Source organism: Xenopus laevis, chromosome 5L, assembly GCF_017654675.1.
Source record: "Xenopus laevis strain J_2021 chromosome 5L, Xenopus_laevis_v10.1, whole genome shotgun sequence".
Taxonomy (NCBI): Eukaryota; Metazoa; Chordata; class Amphibia; order Anura; family Pipidae; genus Xenopus; species Xenopus laevis.
Genome location: NC_054379.1, coordinates 85,702,291 through 85,723,686, shown reverse-complemented (window position 1 = coordinate 85,723,686; position 21,396 = coordinate 85,702,291). Strand labels below are relative to the sequence as shown.

The following is a 21,396-nucleotide window of genomic DNA, read 5'->3' as shown; positions in this document are numbered from 1 at the left end:
TCCAGTACAAACGAGGGACTGCAGGTTGAGCAGTCAAAAGAGGGACTGTCTCCCTAAAAACGAGACAGTTGTGAGGTATGTCTTTACTATGAAGAATAAGGAGAAAAAGAGCATGTAGCATAAGCAAAGATATTGTCAAGTATTTTAATTGCAGTACTATTGAGTAATGCATTGTTTATATTTGTGAGATTTGGACATTTGTGATTTGTGTTTTCTTTGAGCCAAATCAGAAGCTTGTGTGTTTTCTGTGTACAATACACAGGATTTTCAACAAATAAGGCTTTAAAAAAAAAAAAAAAAAAATAGTCAGTAAAGTGAAGAAATTCTCTTTCCTTATTTTGCTGGATGCTTTGCTGAAAGGGTATCTCTGGCTTCATAACAGTGGCAAAGCCTTGATCCAGCTTGGTCCTCTACTAGAATTCAGGAAAATGTCAAGACTGACTGTACCCAGAGCTTTGGCTTCCATTTGTTCCTTGCTCACCGTCACTAGAAAAATAGCATTACCAGGATATCATTATGATGTACATCAATAAGTCATTTCATGTTTACAGTGATTCAGTATAAATCTTCAAGTAAAAGTAACTCCCCCCCCCCCTTCCAAAAAAAAGCTGTGCATCTACTTCAGGGGTGTCCAAACTTTTTGCAACGAGGGGCAGATTTGGTGAGGTGAAAATATGTGGGGGGCCGGCCATTCAGCCCGACATTCACTAGCTTGCGATCAGAATCATTCACTCCTGGAGATAGACACGTACATGGTGTTTAGGAAGTGGAGTCTGTTTGGACTTATTCTCTGAGCCTCGGTTAAAAAAGGAATTGCGTAGCTGTAGCAGTAATATTTGGTCACATGATTAGTGAAATGATCGTCTATACTGCTGCCTGTGTGACGAAGGTGTTAGCAATAGACCCGAAGTGACGTACCGCTCTCGCATACGTCTTTAGCTCACTGTACTGGCACGTCAATACGTCTATTACACCTTCAGCCCTAAAGAAGTATGAGAGAGCGGTGTGTCTCTCCATGCCAGTACGTGTCTATTGCCAACACCTTCAGCACACAGGCAGCAGTATAGAACAAGCGGCAGATCATTTCAGTAATGTGCCCAAATATTACTGCTACGGCCACGCGATTCCTGATTGCACTGTTCTGGGGGGCCACATTATTATTGATTTCATGACGAGGCTGTGGGCCAGTGTAAATTTGAAAACGTGCCACAATTGGGCCTCGGGCCGGACTTTGGACATGCCTGATCTAGTTGAATAGCCCGTTTATTAAAAATGATTCTTGGGCAATAGTCTCCCTTTCAGGAGAGTGCTCCCAAACACAAGATCATGTTTATGGATTCTCAGATGGATTAAAAAGGATGTTCACATTGGCACAGGTGTAGGAATGTCAATAAAAGCATTTTTCAAATTGATTTCAGTTTTAGAAAGTTAGGCATTTTCATTATTTCTACCGCTGCAGGTGCTCTTTGCCAGTCCTAAAGTTTCTCCCATTCCCTGGACTGGGGGGCAATGCCCGCAGGATGACAGCACACCCTGTTCACAGGTAGTTAAAGGAGTCGTTCACCTTTAAATGAACTTTCAGTATGACAGAGAGTGATATTCTGAGACAATTTGCTATTGGCTTTCATTTTTTATTACTTGTGGTTTTTTAATTATTTAGCAGCTCTCCAGTTTGCAAAAGTTTGCAATTTCATCAATCTGGTTGCTAGGATCCAAATTACCCTGGCAACCATGCATTGATTTGAATGTAAGGAGACTGAAATATGAATAGGAGAGGGTCTGAATAGAAAGATCAGTAATAAAAAGTAGAAATAACAATAAACTGGTAGCCTTATCCCCATTTGAAAGAAGGAAAGAGTCAGAAGAAAAAGTACAATAATTAAAAAACTATAAAAAATAAACAATGAAGACCAATTAAAAAGTTGCTTAGAATTAGCCATTCTATAACATACTAAAAGTTAACTTAAAGGTGGACCACCCCTTTAAGCTATGCATAGTTACAGTGTATGCCATTTAAATGTGTATGTCATTGATCCAAATTATACCAAATGCAAATGAACTGAATGGAAAGGGCATTCACAGTAGTGCTTCAGTGTGCAGGCTCAAAAATCCCAGCAGGACTGGGACAGAGAGCAGATGTAGATATTTTAAACTCTTAACTTTTGAAAAACTTTTCTGAAAAAAGAGGATCAATTAAAAAACGGTTCTACTGGCATGGGCAGTTTAAAATCAGACAAATGACCAAATGTGAACATCCCTATTAATCCATCTGGGAATCTGCTTTCATACCCACATTGCAGGGTATGAATAGGGAATACGATAGGATTCAGACTTGTCTTGTCTCCTGAATAAGTGGTATCAGAGCTCTCATGCAGATGTCCATATTCGTTTTATGCTAAACTGCAGTGAGCCTGGATTAATTGCATGTCTGTGTATTTAAATAAGAAATTTACAAATGTTCAAATCAACATCACATAAAATGAAACAGTATTATATTAGGGCCGAGGTTCACCTGTTAGGGGGAGGCTTGGGTTTCGGCATTTTACTAAGAATAGAAGCCATTTCCTTTCGCTCATCAAAATTCTTCCACTGTTCATATAGTTTTAGGATAACTCGAATTATTTCCAAAATCTAGGAACAATGAAAAAAAAAGAAAATCTCATAAAACAAAATCACAAAAGGTTTTAAAATGGAGTAAAGGCTTAGGGACAAGATGTTATTAAAGCAGAGGGATACTTGTGTTAAATAATTGTTCATTTAGCAAAAGCCAGACAAACCGAACAATGTTTTTAATTACTACAGTATGTTTATCTGAAGTCTGGGCTTCCTTAATCAGCACTTTTGCTCTAATGCAACTACTGTTCTGACTGGACTAAACTGAACACAAATCTGGCCAATGATTCCAAGAGCCAACCTGGAACTAGATGGGCCCCACTGTGTAGAGACCTGAGTGGTCAGAAAAATGCAAGTTGCTATGAATGTCCACTCCCAGATTGCACAGTATCTACAGCTATGTGTAAGCATATTAACCCTTTAAGGTGCCTATACATACACATATCAGCTGCCCATCTGGCCTCTACTTATTAAGCTGCCAGCTTGGAAGAAACTCATTAATGGAGGTCAACATGTGCATGTAAATACTGGGGCTAACCTTTCTAATTAGGCTCTCCAGTGAAACCAACTACCACCTACCCACTTAAATGCAACCCTCATCGTAACCTCATTCTATGGTGAAGTGATGGATTCTAGGACTTGACGTCCCTCTGCTTTCCATAGAGGGTATTATACACATTATGTTATAATCTTAGAATCCACAATTTCACTAAGGTTTATAGTAAAGGAGGGGATGGATCAGTCAGAGACTAAAGGGGTTGGTGGTGCTGGTCCCTACAGCACAGACAGACTCATGTTTTCCTTTCAATCTGTAGATTTAGGAATGTTTGTTTGTAAAAAATATATATATTTATGCGGCTGTTTCAAGTGTTGATGCGCCTTTTATTTTGCCACTATAGCAAAGAGCAAAAACTCTGATGTTTGAATAAGGAAACCAGCATCCCTATGAAATAAAAGTCCTTATCGTGCCTTAAAGATTTATATTTCCATGGAAAACCAAAAAGCAGATGCTAACACAGTAGGGTTTTAGAGGCACAAACAGAGTATGTGCAGAACATCTGCCAGCTACAAACCCTATATTTTAACGGCTATGATCACGGTCCTACTGGTAGCTAGCTACTTGTTGTAGCAACAATACTACAGAAAATATCCTGCCAAAGACAATACTGAGAGTAGTCTCTGCTAAAGTACACGTAGTGTCTTAGCCAGGACAATTCTCAGTATTGTTTATTTTGTAGCAAAGTAATTGGCTACAATTATCTCCATGTGCCCTAAACTAGATATGGAGCAGTTAAAAGGGTGGTTTGCTTTTAGTTTGATGTAGACATTCATATTCTAAAACTATTTGAAACTGGCCTTGGATATTTTTTTCTTTTTGAATTATTAAGCTTTTGTTCAGCACCTCTCCTAGCAACCAACAGATAGCTGCTCCACAACAGCTATCTGGTTGCTAGGATCCAGTTTACCCTAGCAAACAGGCAGTGGTTTACATGAGAGACAAGATATAAGTACTGGGGGAGGGCGAATCAAATAAGTAAGAAATACTAACAACAACATTGTAGCCACACAGAGCAGTAGTTTTTTCGCTGCTGAGGTCCATGATCCCCATTTGACAGCTACAAAACATAACTGCTAAACTACAAATATAAGAAAGAGCAATCAATGAAAAGATGTTAAGTACAGGGCATTCTATAACTTAAACATAAAAACTATTTAAATTTTACAAAGAGGATACAAAGAACAAGTTTATATTTGAATTATACCTTTTCCATATCCACAGATAGTTCAGCAAACCACTGGCGTGCATCCTTCTGCTGAACAACACATGCTACATGCAGGCAAGCTAGAAAAAAAATAAAAGGACAAAGGAAAGAAACACTAACATAAAAGCCTCTTTGGTGATAAACACATACATTGTTTTGCCTGGTTTTTTTAGGAGCATGTACATATTTTGGTCAAAAAGAAGTCCTCCTTCTTTCAAGCATTACAGCCTACCGTATATACTTGAGTATAAGCCGAGGTACCTAATTTTACATATGAAAACTGGGAAAACTTATTGACTCTAGTATAAGCCTAGACACAACTACAGCCCTGTCTCCCAGCAGCGCACATTCCGCCAAAGAGACCCCCCCAGCGATCAACCGGACTTCTTTGCAAAGTTGATGGTGACAGAGAATTGCCAAACGGATTACTGTGTGTATTGTCCCCACTGTCACACTACCATGTGCAGAGGGTGCTGTGTGATATTGTCATCACTGTTAATCCTTCATAAAACCAACAGAGGGCGCTGTGTGATATTGCCATCACTGTTAATCCTTCATACAACCAACAGAGGGCGCTGTGTGATATTGCAGTCACTGTTATTCTTTCATATAACCAACAGAGGGCGCACTGTTATTCTTTGATTTAACCAACAGAGGGTGCTGTGTGATATTGCAGTCACTGTTATTCTTTCATATAACCAACAGAGGGCGCAATGTTATTCTTTGATTTAACCAACAGAGGGTGCTGTGTAATATTGCAATCACTGTTATTCTTTCATATAACCAACAGAGGGCGCACTGTTATTCTTTGATTTAACCAACAGAGGGTGCTGTGTGATATTGCAGTCATTGTTATTCTTTCATATAACCAACAGAGGGCGCACTGTTATTCTTTCATATAACCAACAGAGGGCATTGTGGGATATCACAGTCTCTCCCCAAGTGAACTGTTGGTATAGGAATGATTAAAAGTGACTGCAATCTCAGCTACCGTCCGCTGTCAGCACATTTTGGATGCTGAAAAACTCTGCTTATGCTCGAGTATATACGGTACTTAAATTCTACCAGCACTTCTAGGGTGTGAGCATGTGTGTTGTGAGTGTACTACACTGATTGACAACAGGTTTAAAGCAATTGCTGGAAAGTGGGATTGCGGCTTTATTTGGGGGTGAGTGAGTTCAAAATGAGGCTAGTTTCGCATTAATGATCCTTCCCTTAAAGTGATACGGACACTAAAAACTACTTAAAATACGAATGTACATTAAAAGTTACCCAATAGGTCACGTTGATCTTTTTTTGTAAATTATTGAAGTTTCCTGCTGCACAAATATGGCAGCCCCTCGTACAGGAACATGGGACATCAGACAGATAATGTAAAAGCATTGTGCAAATACTTTATGGCAAAGTTATATGTTGCTTTCAAAGGCAATATTATGATAGATGTAAGAGTTTAATTTCTGGTGTCAGTATCTCTTTACGTAAGGACATTTGAATTAACGTTTGAATTACCAAAAACAGTGCCTTGTTTTAAATATGAAAAATAAGGCAAAAATGTGGATTTATGGCAAAAATAACTAAATTTGATGTTACATTTTTGTGTCACGATACATGCCAATGCTATTACAGAAGCAAAGGTGGATTTGCTGTTTTTCAAGGGATTCGAGAATACTTGCATATTACACACAATAGAAACAAGTTCTACCACAGCCCACCTTGTGGATTTCACTCAGCCTTTTTGCTAACCTGTTAAATGAAAAACAAGCTGATCACTGATAACTACTTACCAAGAGCAATCATGAACGGTGGGTATAGCAAGCATAGATCTGTACGGTATGTATCATTTACTATCCTCCTGTACCAAAAATAAACACACATACAACGAGCCATTAGGGATGCATATGGCATGAGCAAAATAAATTCAGTTTGGGTTGAAGAAGGCAGCTATGCTAGATATATAAAGATGTTTTCTTTTGAGCCATTTACATAGATCAGGAACTGTGGTATTCTGCAACAGATTTTAAAGTTGTTCAAAGATACATGTCCTTCCTTCAAGTACAAGGTACTGTTTTATTATTACAGAGAAAAAAGGAAATCATTATTAAAATTTGGACAATTTGGATAAAACTGAGTCAATGGGAGATGGCCTTTCCGTAATTCAGAGCTTTCTGGATAATGGATCCTAGCCCTGTAGTGAAAGGTGCTGGCAATAGAAAAAGGGAGGTCTTTTTTTCATAAAACATAGCTCTTTCAACACTAGTGCTCCGGAGTTGCGGCTAGCTAGCACAAGGATGTGAACAGAACCTGTGGGCTAATGGATTAGAAGAGGTGTATATTCAAGGCAGATTATTATACATAATTACTGCTCAACATATATATTACCATGCTAGTGGAAGTAGCATATCCTCCTGTCCCATGTCCTGCACATACTGAAGCAAGGGTCTATAGGGATGATATACTATCAAGCAGCAATCCTGCGAACAAGTTAAACAGGATAAAATAATATTAGTGCAGTTAAATTACTTACTTTACTAATGATGTGTGCGCCAGTAAGGTCTGTTTAATATGTACACTGAAATACATTCTATATCATTAAACAGGTTAAATCTTTAATGTATTTGAAAAACATACCATTTATTCTTAGATTATTAGTTGTATTAGGCAAAAAACGGAATTACAGTATTAGAGTTTTACTAGCCTAAAATATACTTTCAGAATAAAACTGAAGCAGTGACGCAAGGAAGTAGATCCTTAGTTATATGAACATTAAAACCACTTTACTCACCATTAATTCTAATAGGTAGAATTCACATTCCAATATCTGAAAATAAATAGAAAGGCAGCATTCAAATATGAATTAATGAATACAAAATAATTCTTGCATTGGATGCTCCTAATCAGGTAGATATGCAAGTGCAGTGCACAAATAGTTCCTAAGGCTAGGGTGACTTGCAGCCAGATGTGGCCATATTGAGATGCAGTTGGCTACATCTTTACGCTTCAAGAGGGCTGGAAAACACAAGTGTCTAAAACGGTTATAGTAAGCTATTGTCACTGAGAGCATTTGGATTACTACGGCCTTCTCAGAAAGAACTGCATCATGACAATAACATGTTTTGGTATATAGGTATCACATTCACACTGCCTTCCCTATTCATGAGCAATGCCCTGCCATATTACATTTTTCTAACAAGGGCTTGCACACACAAAAAAAAAAAAAAAAAAAAAAAAAAATTATATATATATATATATATATATATATATATATATAGATAGATAGATAGATAGATAGATAGATAGATAGATAGATATATTTTTTTTAACTGTATTTGCCAAATGGTACAGCAGTAGTACAACATTACAGCATATAAATAAACCCACTAGGCAATTTACGTCATACAAATCAGTTCAATAAGCATAGCATAGGAATATAAAAACATATCACCTTAATGCAATCAAAAGCTAAAGGAAGCTGATATACTGGCCACAGTATGCGAGTTACCCCCAACGTTTCGGCAATAAGCCTTTTTCAATGAGAATTCCCCTTTTTGAGTGAAATATTGGAGTGCCCTCCACTGTATATTTGTACAATGCCCTGCCATATGGCACAAGGGTGCCACAGACATTCCCATTCAACTGAATACAAAGCAGCTGCTGCAAGAAGGCTGCCGACTGCTGTGGTCCTCACTCTGCAACAATGAGAGTTGCTTTGCAATATGAACCAGAAATTTGCTGTCTGACTTTAAATTAACGTTTACACAATGCATACGGACATTGAGATAAACAATAAGCCAGCAGTAGTAAAATGGTTTAAAATAAAAGTATTTCATTACAAACTAATTTCTGAAGACATGATAATTATTCAACAAAAGGCATGTAACCACTGGCAATCCCTAAAAAAAGCCAGTCCACAGTTCTATTAATATTTCAATTATGGTGGAGGAAATATTCGGTGCGTGTATGGCAGGAGAGGATATCAATTGACTTGTCAGTCTGGCTGGTTGTAAAATTTTAATTGGGTGCCTTTGACATCGGCCACTGAAACTGCTGAACTGTCAGATACGAGTAGAATTCTATTGTTTCTAACTATATACCCGACGATTCAACTCTACATGTGTGTATTGAAATGAATGATCTTTCCTGGAAAGATCTTTTGCAGGAAAGATCGTAATGGTTATGTCTATGGCCACCTTAAAGAAATACTGTCATGATTTTTATGGTGTAGCGTTTATTTCTAAATTACATTTACTCCGCAAATAACACTCTACCATATAAAATTATATTCCTGAACTAACAAGTATATACTTTTTTAAGTTGTAATATTGGCGTGTATGCAGCCATTTCGGGTCATTTTGTCTGATCCTGTGCTTTCAGAGAAAGCCAGCACTTCAGGATGGAACTGCTTTCTGGCAGGCTATTGTTTGTCCAACTCAAAGTAACTGAAGGAGTCGCAGTGGGACATGAATTTTTTTTACTATTGAGTGCTATTCTCATATGTACAAAGTAGTGGTTATCTTGTGTCAGGGAGCTGTTATCTGGTTACCTTCCCTTTGTTCTATTGTTAGGCTGCTGGGAGGGAGGGGGAGGGAGGGTGCGATATCCAGGGCCGGCTTTAGGCCTATTGGACCAATTGGGCCCAATAGGGCCCGCACCTCTGGGGGCCCCGCACCACAGGGCAGCACAGATAATATTTCCCTCAGCACATGATGCTGCCTGGCCTGCCCCCAACTTTGAGAGTCCAGCCCATTCCCAAATCCATAGGTCCAGCCCACCCCCAACTCTAATAAGCCAGCCTATCCCCCAACTCCATAGGTCTAGCCTGCCCCCAACTCTCAAAGGCCCAGCTTTCCTCCAACCTTGATAGGCCCTGCCTGCCCCCAATCCAACCAAGCCTGCTCCCAAGCTGAATCGGCCCAGCCTGCCCCAAACTAATTGGCCCAGTCCACTCTCCTATTTCCTCCCTCTCTCTCTTACCCTGTGTGCCCCTATTATGTGCCCCTATTTCATCCCTCTTTTACCTTGTCTGCCCCTTTCCTTTCTATTTTGTGCCTGTATGCCCTTATTTTCCTAAATACTTTGTGTGTCAGTAGCCAGCAACACTTTGTCTAGGGGCCCCGCCAACATGGTCCCAATTGGGCCCCACATTTGATAGGATCAGCCCTGGCGATATCACTAAGGATGCAGCCAATCCAGGATTCGGTTCTGGATTCATCCGAATCCTTCTGCCTGTCTGAACCGAATCCAAATCCTAATTTGGGGTGGGGAGGGAAATCGCATGACTTTTTGTCACAAAACAAGGAAGTTAAAAATGTGTTCCCCTTCCCACCCCTAATTTGCATATGCAAATTCAGATTTGGTTCGGTATTCGGCCAAACCATTTGTGAAGGATTCGGGGGTTAGGCCAAATCCAAAATAGTGGATTCGGTGCATCCCTAGATATCACTCCAACCTGCAGAGCAGCAGTAAGGGTAGAGGCACACGATGCTATTTGGGGGAGATTAGTCGCCCGGACAAATCTCCTCTTCTTCAGGGCAACTAATCTCCACAAACTGCCTCCCCTGCCTTCCCGCCGGCTAGAATGTAAATCGCCGCCGGGATGGCACTCTGGGTGCTTCGTCGATGTTTGCTCGTGAGGCAACTCCGGAAAACGAAGGGCTCAGAGTGCCATCCTGCCGGCAATTTACATTTGCCCTGAAAGAAGAGGAGATTTGTCGCCAGACAACTAATACCATCTATTGGGTGCATTTAGATGAAATAGTAGGTATAATAAGCAGCTTCTCCATCTGTCTCACAGTTATTACATTCCCCAGCCATTTAGGTAAACAATGTATGACAGGAATGGGATATCAAGGATGGACACATTCACTTTGCAAGAAACCTTTAATGTCCCCCAAAAGCCCCTGCTTGGGAGAAGCCTCTAAGCAAACAATCCTAGTAGAGAACTATTTTGTTTCATTACGTATTCCTTATGCACGAACCATTACTGAAATCCACATTAATATAATATGATTTATATTATTGTTAAAATGCTATGGACTGTTCTATTGGCCAAGCTATTTCACAGCTATGATACACATTATGGAGAAGCATGTAAATTACTAGGCGGAATTAAGTGCCTGTACATATAAACTATTTCACAGATGGCTACAAAAAGCACTCACAAGGTTTGGAATTACAAAACTATTATTCACAATGTTCAGGTTCAAACTGACTCATATTGATGATTTCAGTAACAGATTATGAAGATTAGCCATATATCACAAAAAAAATAAAATTAAGTAATTTCTACAAGAAAAAAACAATACATGATTAATAAACAAATAGATAGGGCTACACGCCTCCTTTTCCCAGTGTTCTATCAAACCCAAATGAATAAAAAAATGTTAGTAGCAAAGTCAATTAGCAACTCTTTATTTAAAAATTGTCAATTGTAACGATGTCATCAAGAGTACCAAAAAATAAATAAATAAGGCTAGAGTGGTGGCAGATTTTCTATTTTTTTGTCAAAACTCTCAAATTCGAATCGTAAATTATCGATTCGAGTTTTAATTCGAATTTCAGGATTTTCATACTTATCGGATTTGAGAATTTTCGGGTCAATTCAATTCGTCAGATCCGATTCAAATTTTATTAATAAATTTCGATTGGTCGAATTTCAAGTTTATGGAAGTTTTAAGAAAACTTGCATCAATTCAAAATTCAACCCTTGATAAATGTGCCTCAAGGTGTCACAAGAAGTAAACATACAAGTCATATTTAAATTAATATATAATATTTAAATATTCCCCTTGATTTTACTCCCTCTTTCAGCTGCAGACACAGTTCTCTAGAGTAGACAGTCGCAGGCTGCTGAGCAGGGAAAGGAGCAGTGCTACCAGAATTTTACAAGGCTGGGAAGGAAGATGCAGGGGTTGTACCGTACTGAGGTTAGCAGAGAATGGCAAAAGTTATCCAGGTTAGACAAATAAAACTAAAAGGGGGAACTATCTGAAACATGAAAATATGATATAAGTTTAATATAAGCTTCATCACACTGAAATAAGAAACTTTCTAAATACAAAACAATTAAAAATTCTTTACAATTTCTGAAATAATCAAGTTTATCTTCACTATTCACTCAGCATCTGTTTCTCTTCATTCTGTCTTATTGCAGGAGTTGGAGGTAAGATATTCATTGACAGTGGTCATACACAGGCAGATTAAAGCTGCCGATATCAGTCCTTTAGACCAATTTGGCAGCTTATCTGCCCGTGTATGGGGGTGTCCAACGGGTCGATGACATGAAAAATTAAACATTCCCGATCGATACCGTACCAGATATCGATCGGGATGGTTTAATTTTTCAGGCGATCGACCAGTCTGAGCCCATTGCTCCTCGTTGTAATCTGATCGTTGGGCCCTAGGGCCCAACATTCGGAATATAGCCCTGTGTTGGTTGGTTTATCGGGGAAATATCCGCTCGTTTGGCAATGTCGCCAAACGAGCCAATCTTAGTGTATGGCCAGCTTTAGATCCAATATATCTTATAGGAGGCTCCCTAGCAGATGAATTAGAGCTCACTCAAATAACGGATTACAGTACAAACAAAATCTAACAACATTTTGCACAAATTCTGCATGTAGAGAGACATGATGTCTGGTGATTTTAATATAGTGAGCTCTAATACATCTTCTAGGCAAAAGGAGCCCCCCCTATAAAATATATTATATCTAACTGTTAATAATTATCTGACACCCAACTGCTGCATGAATAGAGAATGAAAAGAAACAGATGCTGAGAGAGGAAGTGAAGATAAACTTTTATTTCAGAAACAGCACAGAATTAAATTAAGCTTTATTAAATGTTAATTTTCGTGATAGTTCCCCTTTAAAGTAACACTGAAATATGCTTCCCTACATTGGAAAGCGTGATCCATTGTTTCCCTGCTCGGCAGCCAGCGACCAGAACTGTGTTTGCAGCAGACAGAGGGAGCAAAGCGATGGGTAATAGGACTGCATACAATCAACTTTTTTCTAGAAACTGTACACATTTTTTAATGACAGTATATTAGAGATAGCTTTCTTTGCAACTAGGGAACTGTATAAAGAGGTTTTATTTTTTGCATTTCCTGCCCCTCAAAATGAGTACAGATATAGTAAAAAGAAAAGAAGAGAAACAAAAACCAAAAAAACGAAGAAGGAACAGAATGCTAAAAATGTCTCTTATCTCTGATTAGACGTGAAATTCATCATCCCGGATTGGAGTGCTGGGAGCTGGGTAGTATGGGAAGGTAGGCCCTGCAAACTCACTTATGGCATTATTGGAAGGCTCAAAGCAATTGGCTAAACTAACAAGTATCAAAGTGCAGTCAGGAGTTGATTAGCAACAAGTGTTTATCACTACAGCATAGCCTGCAGCATTCCCAGGCAAATGTACTCAGCTGACACTTGCCCAGCTCTGTGATAAACATTGCAGGCAACTTCTACGACTTTCGCGTGTTGCTTAAGCTGGGTGTGAAAGTCTCCAACCTGTCCATCGCCTACAGTCAAGCATTTGACACATGAACTTCATTAGCACTAAACTAAATAATGAAGACATATATTGTAGCAGTGAAAAATAAACAAAGTTTAACTAAAAGATATCAATACAAAAGTTATCGAATTTTCTTAAAAAGAAAAAAATGTTCTGACGGAGATGTTTAAAAAAACCACAAACGATAAGGTATTGGCTTTCCTTATTTAGCGCAAACCTTTTTTATTAAAAAATATTTGCCCTGAATAATAGTTTTAATGAAACAATGATTCTCTAAAATGCCTGAACTACATCTCACTGTATGATAGCTTGTAAAGAAAGAGAAATGGTGAAGCTTTAACAACTCAAGAATAACTAAAGATGCTTTGATGCTTTCTAAGATGGTTTCATTGGGACAGACACTGCACACTTCACATGTTTCATGCTCCTTGTAAAATCCACGCCATAAATCTAACTCTGCATTATGGTGTGTTTCACACCCACCTTTAACTTTGAATTTAGTATAGTGTAGTACAGTTACTAGCAGTTATTTAACTTCAATACATATAGAACTATTTAGGCACTACCAAGCACCACACTGTCACACCAAGTCTTTACACAGCACCCAACATTTAGGGGTCTATTACCATGCGATTAGATATTCATGATAGGACTGGCACAAACTGGACTTCCCTCCAATGCTTGATGCGATTAAAAGTATATTTTATTTAACAAAGAAACATCTTAAATGATGTAGCCTTACACTATTTGTGCCTTGTGGGCACTTAATCATAGGCCTAGGTAGCCTATGATTAAGTACCCGCAAGGCACGAAATGCGTAAGCATTGGAGTTAAGTCTGGTTTGTGCCAGTCTTATGAATATCTAATCTCATTTATTGCCTCCCAAAAGCTGAAGGTCTGGGGCTTGCGTACCTGGACCCCCCCCCCCCAAGTCAACCCCACTAATTTACTACAATCAACAGTGGACATTTGTTTGAAAAATGTGTTTATTAGTCTATTTACCCTGCTCCTTTTAAATGATTAACACCGAAAATGTAAGAATCAGTGTGAAATAAATGGCAAAGTTATCGAGGTGTATGTTTTACCATAAGCCACCTGAAAGCCAGATTTGATACCGTTATTTTAAAGCACTTTAATAATCGTTTAAAGTCAATGGGAAAAACTAATGTGGCAAAAACATGTAAAAAAAAAATAAATGAATAAAAAACCCACAGTAAATGAATGCCATATTTTCCCACAGCATTTTCTAGTGGCTGCTTACATTTACACCAGATTTTTACACAGATATACTTGGTCGTTCCATACACAGCTTGATAAATACACCGTTTTTAACATGGCAATGTGTGGAGTATTTGGTCGGCTTTTATTTTATTTTACACAGTATGATAAATCGTCTCCTAACTGTACATAGTCATTTCAGTAATAAGTTAAGCCACATTGCTCACTTACATGGTTCATCCTGTAAGGAAATTCCTTTGGAAATGCATATGAAAACCTAGTTTTTACTGTGGGAAACAAAAGACAAAGAAATACAAATTAATATTGATAGTGTTCTTAAAGGACAAGGAAAGCTTAAAACTACTGGCTAGCTACCCCGTAGTTACCAAAATTATTATGTTTTTTTGTCCATGGCAGTGCTTTTCTTCATAAAAAGTGGTTGGGCCAAGGTACTTTCCTCAGAAGGCTATGCCACCAATTTCTTCTCACTCAAAGGTATACCTTGTACAGGTATGGGACCGGTTATCCAGAATGCTCAGGACCAGGGATTTTCTGGATAAGTGATCTTTCTGTAATTTGGATCTTCATACTGTCTACTAGAAAATCATGTAAACATTAAATAAACCCAATAGGTTGGTTGTGCATCCAATAAGGATTAATTAGATCTTAGTTTGGATGACTGTTTTATTATTACAGAGAAAAAGGAAATCATTTTTAAAAAATGTGGATTATTTGAATAAAATGGAATCTATGGGAGATGGTGTTTCTGTAATTTGGAGCTTTCTGGATAAAGGGTTTCCGGATAACAGATCCCACCCCCATTACATATGCAGCACATTCTTTGGTGCTTTCTCAAGAGAGCTACATCATTCATACCGGGAGGGAACTGCTGGTGGCTATGTTGGGGCACATGTATGTGCATAATGAGCAAGCTGGCGTTCTTGCTTATTATGCACATGCGTGCACCCCAACATAGTCACCCATTAAGCATTACTTGCATGAGAGGGTTTTTACTTTACAAAATATTATGGTTTCCCCCAACCAGCATGATAGGTGCCCTTCAAAGAAGCACACAAACTTCTCTTCTTTATAAACAGAACTGGCTTGAAGTCCTTTACTCAAGTGTGCTTTGTTGCCCCGAATGGTCCCTGACCAAGGGACAAAAAAGGGAATGATTTGTATTAATTCAAAAGAAAGAAAGTAAAATAAAACCCGTATGTCTTTGTATTCCAAAATCACTAAAAACAGTTTATACTACTGCCAATAACTACGTAGGAACTTATAAAGTGTTTGTGCTTGTCTATATAAAGATCACCAAAGTGCTTATGTGCTAAATTATATTATGAAATCAAATTCTTAAACTACAGTTCATTAAAGGTTCTAATACGTACATCAATTATAATTTCTTTGATTGTGATACTTTTTTTAAAAAAACACCCAATGAATTCGATTAATCAAATCAGTTTCTTAATTAATTCTCGGTATAATTAAATTAATTTTCATATGACTTATTATAATAACAGGTCATCAAGATAAAAACATAACTTTCTAAAGTGCTTTGTGCTAATTATTTAACAATCATACGAGCCCCAAGGGGATTAAATTAATCCGGCTACTTTGAAGCCGGATCTGCGACAATCGCGTCACAGTTCTGACTCGACAGCCCCCTAGCCTGATTGTCCAGGGGGCTGTCATCCCTCCTGACTCTCTGGAGAGGAGCCAAAAGCCCACTGATGCAGAGAGAAGGGCTCAGCTGCTGAAAACGTAAGGGGTACGTGCTTGGCAGTCTGAACCCTGAACCGCCAGCACGAACTGCCGTATGTGCTTGGCGGTTAAAGGGTTAAATGAAACCATGAACAATCTATTGAGTATTTGGGCTGCTACAATCTCACAACATACCCGTGCACAAAAGGTAAAAAATAAATGTCATCTAAATTAACAGGTACATTTCCATATATTTCCACAAATCAAAAGAGAATTATAATCAACATTTTTCAGTAAATTATTTAAAATAAAAATACCGTATATAAAATACACTGAAAACATCCTCATAGCTTTATAAATAAAAAATATACTTTGCAGGTCTTCTTCCTCACGCCAGAAAGATCTTTGTATGGAGATTACCTCTTTGAACAACTGGGCAATACCACAAACTGCACCTTAAGAGCCACAACTAACAAACCAAACATGCCACTGGCACAAGCAAATACATGAAAAAATGTGATTCATGAGATCATGTTCCCTTTTATGATGATTATATGTATAATATACTAACATTTTAACAGCAATGTTCAGGATTCTAACTTCAAACTATATAGCTAAATAGCCTGTTCAGGTTTAATTATTAAATACTCACACACAGAAGTAGCAGCAGAGATTAATCTTGTGTTTGAAACAACACCAAATTCCTGAAATGCAAAAACAGGTTTGTTAGTAATAGTATTTGTCAGAGTCAATGACACAGCCATAGATTTTACATGAATGTGGTCAATATCTGACCAAACTATTCAAACATTTGTGTGTTGTGCCCCAAACATAAAATTTGCTTTGGTACAACAGTATTTGATGGGTTAAAGAGGATGTCCCAAATCTGTCAACTCTATTGTTTGGAATCCTTAATCTCAGTATCCAGAAAAATTGGTGAATTCTGGGAAGCCCATTTACTATAGAGTACATTACAAGGAAATAATTCTAATCTTGAAAAATGAATTTGTGTTTCTCTGTATTAATGAAACCTTAAAATCCATACTGGTGGCAAAACAATCCATGGGTTTATTGGTTTTATTTATTGGGGATTGGGTTTATTTATTAAAGGACAAGTAACATATTTTAATGTAAAAAAAATGAGTTTCTTAAAAAAAAAAATAAAACACCAAGACAGTTTTAACTTTTAAATCGCAAAGCTTTTATTAAGAAATTACTTACTGATTCTCTTCAGAAACGGCGACAGGGCAGAATCCATTGTGCGACGCTCGATTTCTCCTCTCCTATAGGAGATGGCAAGGGAGGAGAAATCGAGCACCGCACAATGGATCGTTGCCCTGTTTCCGTTTCTGAAGGAGCGCATGCAGAGAATCGGTAAGCCATTTCTTAATAAAAGCTTTGCGATTTAAAAGTTAAAACCGTCTTGGTGTTTTATTTTCTTTAAAAAGAAACTAAAATTTATGTTACTGGTCCTTTAAGTGATTTTTTTTAAGCAGATTTAAGATATGTAGAATAGATCCAAATTACAGAAATGATATATAAGCCCCAGAGAGAGAAAACTATAAATTCATGCCTTACCTCTACTTTGGATGCCAAAAACACACATGTTGGTGCCATTAAAACAGGATCTATACTTTTTAAAGAATACCTAATTCAAAAAACAAAAAAATTATATCAGGGAAAGATAACATTTTGTGTACATAGAACATATAAAAGAGACCGAACGATCATTGATAAAGGCCCCAATGTGGGCCGAAACTTTGGATGCACAGTGATATTTGAATAAAGACACTATTGTTTGATTAAATTGGAGTGCTGGTCCATCTTCGAATGTTGTATAACACCCTTTTGACCAAGCACAAAGACATTGGAGTGGACAGAGTGCAGGTACCCTTGGACATAATATATATTTATTTATATTGACAAAGGAAAGTCCAGGCTCAACTCTCATAGAAAGACACTATGGTGTAGCAAGTGGTCACTGCCATCACCTGTGAGAAACAGCACTCTGTCTGGATTCAGACAGTTTTAGCACTCGCACCCCACCAGCAGTCATAGGAGCTTTGCTAATAGGTAATAGACAACACATTACCATAAGACCAAAAAATGCTATGCAAGTTATTTACCTGTAAGCAAACTCACCTTGCATAAAATCTTTTAAAATAAACAGTCGCAGTGGCAATGACTTGTTGTCGTAATTTAAGGTGTTCTCCTAAAGCTTGGATAACTGCAAAGGAAAGACAATGAGATGAATGTGCAATAAAATTAGTAAGCATTTCATGTGAAAAATGACTATGGCAAATGGAGCAGGTTACATCAATAGACTAGACATTGGCTACCTTCTATGCCCAAAAGTTAATTCAATACAATACAAATTATGGATGCAACAAATCTATTTGTATTTGGCCGAACCCCCGAATCCTTCGCAAACGATTCGGCCGAATACCAAACCGAATCCTAATTAGCATATGCAAATTAGGGGTGGGAAGGAAACATTTTTTAACTTCCTGATTTTGCTACAAAAAGTCACGCAATTTCCCTCCCCGACCCTAATTTGTATATGCAAATTAGGATTCGGATTGACCAAATCTGAATCCTGCTGAAAAAGGCCGAATTCTGGCCGAATCCCGAACTGAATCCTGGATTCGGTGCATCCCTAATAGAAATATTGCTCCCACAATAAAATACAGGTTGCTTAAAGAAACTAACAATTACCATTTGTAAAAAATATCTGCAATTTCCAATATTCTTCTTCACTTAGAAATTTCAGGTCTTTTTGTCGTTCTTTTAATAGGTCTTGTTTGTCCAAAATCCATTGCAAACTAGATTAAAAAGAATAAGTATTATTATAAACGGTATCATTTAAATTTCTTTGCATCCCTATTTTTTTTATATATTTTTAATTAGTCCATGTCTACCCAGTTTAGTTTTCAGGTGTTGACCTAGTCTACAGGGGCTTTTTAAATCTGAGCATCACAGAATTAAGTAGAAAGATGGTGGACAGCGTCAGGTAAGGGTTACTCGTGTATTTAATAATGTCCTTTTTCATTTCTCGTGATCCTGAAAAAATACTAAAGATGTTGAGGTTTGTAATGGCAAAAATGTCCAACCCAAGGTCCCCAAGGACTACAGCTCCCAGCATTCACCTTATAAATTTCATGTGGCAGTGGATGAGTTGTAGTTCAACAGGTGGTGGGGGGGCTCTAGACTTTGGGCACTCAATTAAGTGTTTATGCACGATTTACAATGTTACAATAAAAACAGAAAATGACAATGACTTACAATGAAAGATGCCTATAAAGCAGTGGCTCTCACATAGTAGGACTTTGTGCTAATGAGCCAATGCCAAGGAACATAGCAAATGCTGGATCTCAAGGGAAACCAGAACCAATGTGTACTAAGCATGTATTCTACATTAAGAATGTATATTGCTAACACAATAACCGGCACTGTGTTTACTTTATTAAAAAGTTACCATAAGGGAAGCTTACAGTAAACAAAAAAGAACGCCAGTGCCAAATAACAGGTCAGGAATTCTTAATTTCCACGTCTCTATCCTCAGATAAATAGAAACAAGAAGGCCCCCGCAGAAGTATCCAGAGAACTGTAAGGCAGCAGTGTGGACTCTTCCGAACAGAGTGAATTGTTGGGGGATTTTAAAGATGGCGAGAGCTCAGCCTGTTCGCTATAACCAAAACAAAAAAACCGCACTTACTAGTGAGAGCTCTGCCAAAAGTTCCCCGCCATCAAGGAACCAAACGAACACCGACTAAGGATGAGCGGGACGCTGCCAGAAATGTCACAACAACCCTCGGCTCGCCGTCTGTGAAGCCAAAATGTAGAGATTTCAGGAAGAAGAGCCGGCGTGCAACACTAATATGTCCTCGGTCGGAACAAACTGCAGCACGGAACCTCGCAGTCTGCCCCTAGCTTTGAGTGATAGAAGTGTGATTATAGCTAAAATGCATACGATCGAATTAGATTCTGACATATATGATAGTGGTTTAGTCTGTGTCTTGTTTATAGCTTTATAATACACAAAAGCCATGAATATCTTGTAAATTATATCCTTATAAACGGTGAGTTCTGATGTCATCAGTTATAAACGGTGAGTTCTGATGTCATTTCTGTCACATGACTCACTGAAACTTGTGTATTATAATAAATAAAGTACCCCCTGCTGCAAAATATGAGGATATTAGAAGTCACCTCGGAGTTCCATGACCTGTTTAAAAACACTCGGCCTTCGGCCTCGTGTTTTTATATAGTCATGAAACTCCTCGATAACTTATAATATCCTTATATTTTACAAGAGGGGGTACTTTATTCACTATATATTTTTGTTTTCCTCAAAAAGGAGCCCAAGCTCTGCGTTTGGCTTGTGCGGAGAATCATTTCTCATCGTTTATAAAGTCTAATTTAACGCCGTTTTCAAATTAGTACGTGGGGGGGAGGGGTCATCTTTTACCAAAAATAATATATATAAACTATGATAATAATTGAAGATAAATGGAATTAACAAAATGACTTTAATTCACAGCAATCAGTCTAGTGTTTACTTATAAATTAAGGTGGCCAGATGTAGTTGGCCCATTTGGATATTACTACTTGGCAGTAGAACTGACAGTATGGTACGTGGGCTGACTATTCTGCAATCATTTTGTAATCCATCTTTACGACTTCTAAATATTGCAACTGTAAATGCCCTTTCTTGCCATGTGCAGGCCCGGATTTGTGGTGAGGCCACAAAGGCCCGGGCCTAGGGTGGCAAATTATTAGGAGCTGCATGCGGCCAACTCAAACTCCTCAGTGCTCCGGAGTGTGCACTCGCGGGGTGGGGGGTAGTGCGGAGTGGTTACTAGGACCATGTGTCAGGGAAATCTGGCACTGGCCATATGAGTCCTCAGCGAATGTGGAAATAAAGCTTCTGATGTGTTATTCCCCAGATATGCTTGTTCTTTTCACAACATCAGTTCTGTGGCATTAATAATGTGGTTTTTGAGTTATTTAGCTTTTATTCAGTAGCTCTCCAGTCTGCCGTTTCAGCAATCTAGTTGGCGGGTTCCTAAAGGTCCTTATTACCCATCTAAAAAGTTGCTTAGAATAACCCATTCTATAACAAACTAAAAGTTAAAGAGGAACTGTTGTGAAAATGAAAATTTAATATAAGCTTCATCACATTGAAATAAGAAACTTTCTAAATACAATCATTTAAATATTCTGCATTGTTTCTGAAATAACCAAGTTTATCTTCACTATCTCTCATCTCTTTTCATTCTGTCTTCATGCAGGAGTTCGGTGTCAGATATTCATTGACAGTAAAATCCAATATATCTTATAGGGGGGGTCCTTTCCTAGCAAATGAATAAGAGCTAACTCAAATAACTGATTCCAGTACAAACAAAATCTACAAAATAACTGCCTTTTGCACAAAGTCTGCATGTTGAGAGACCTGATGTCTGGTGAGCTCTAATACATCCTATGAGATATATTGAATCTCACTGAATATCTAACTCCCTGCAAGAAGACAGAATGAAGAGAAACGGATACGGTTACACACAACAATATGAAACTTTTCAATTGGTTCAGT

At 38.1% G+C, this 21,396-nt stretch overlaps 1 protein-coding gene across 1 annotated transcript; it reads right to left on the bottom strand.

The window, feature by feature from the left end:
- Positions 1 to 133: 133 nt before the first annotated feature.
- Positions 134 to 19,675, bottom strand: ccnc.L (cyclin C L homeolog). Its single transcript, NM_001096149.1, is given in 12 exon segments — positions 134 to 486; positions 2,513 to 2,631; positions 4,377 to 4,456; positions 6,161 to 6,228; positions 6,756 to 6,847; positions 7,159 to 7,194; positions 14,334 to 14,389; positions 16,459 to 16,510; positions 17,385 to 17,454; positions 17,949 to 18,033; positions 18,522 to 18,628; positions 19,522 to 19,675. Coding segments are annotated over 12 exon segments (852 nt in total). The 5' UTR covers positions 19,554 to 19,675; the 3' UTR covers positions 134 to 431.
- Positions 19,676 to 21,396: the final 1,721 nt, after the last annotated feature.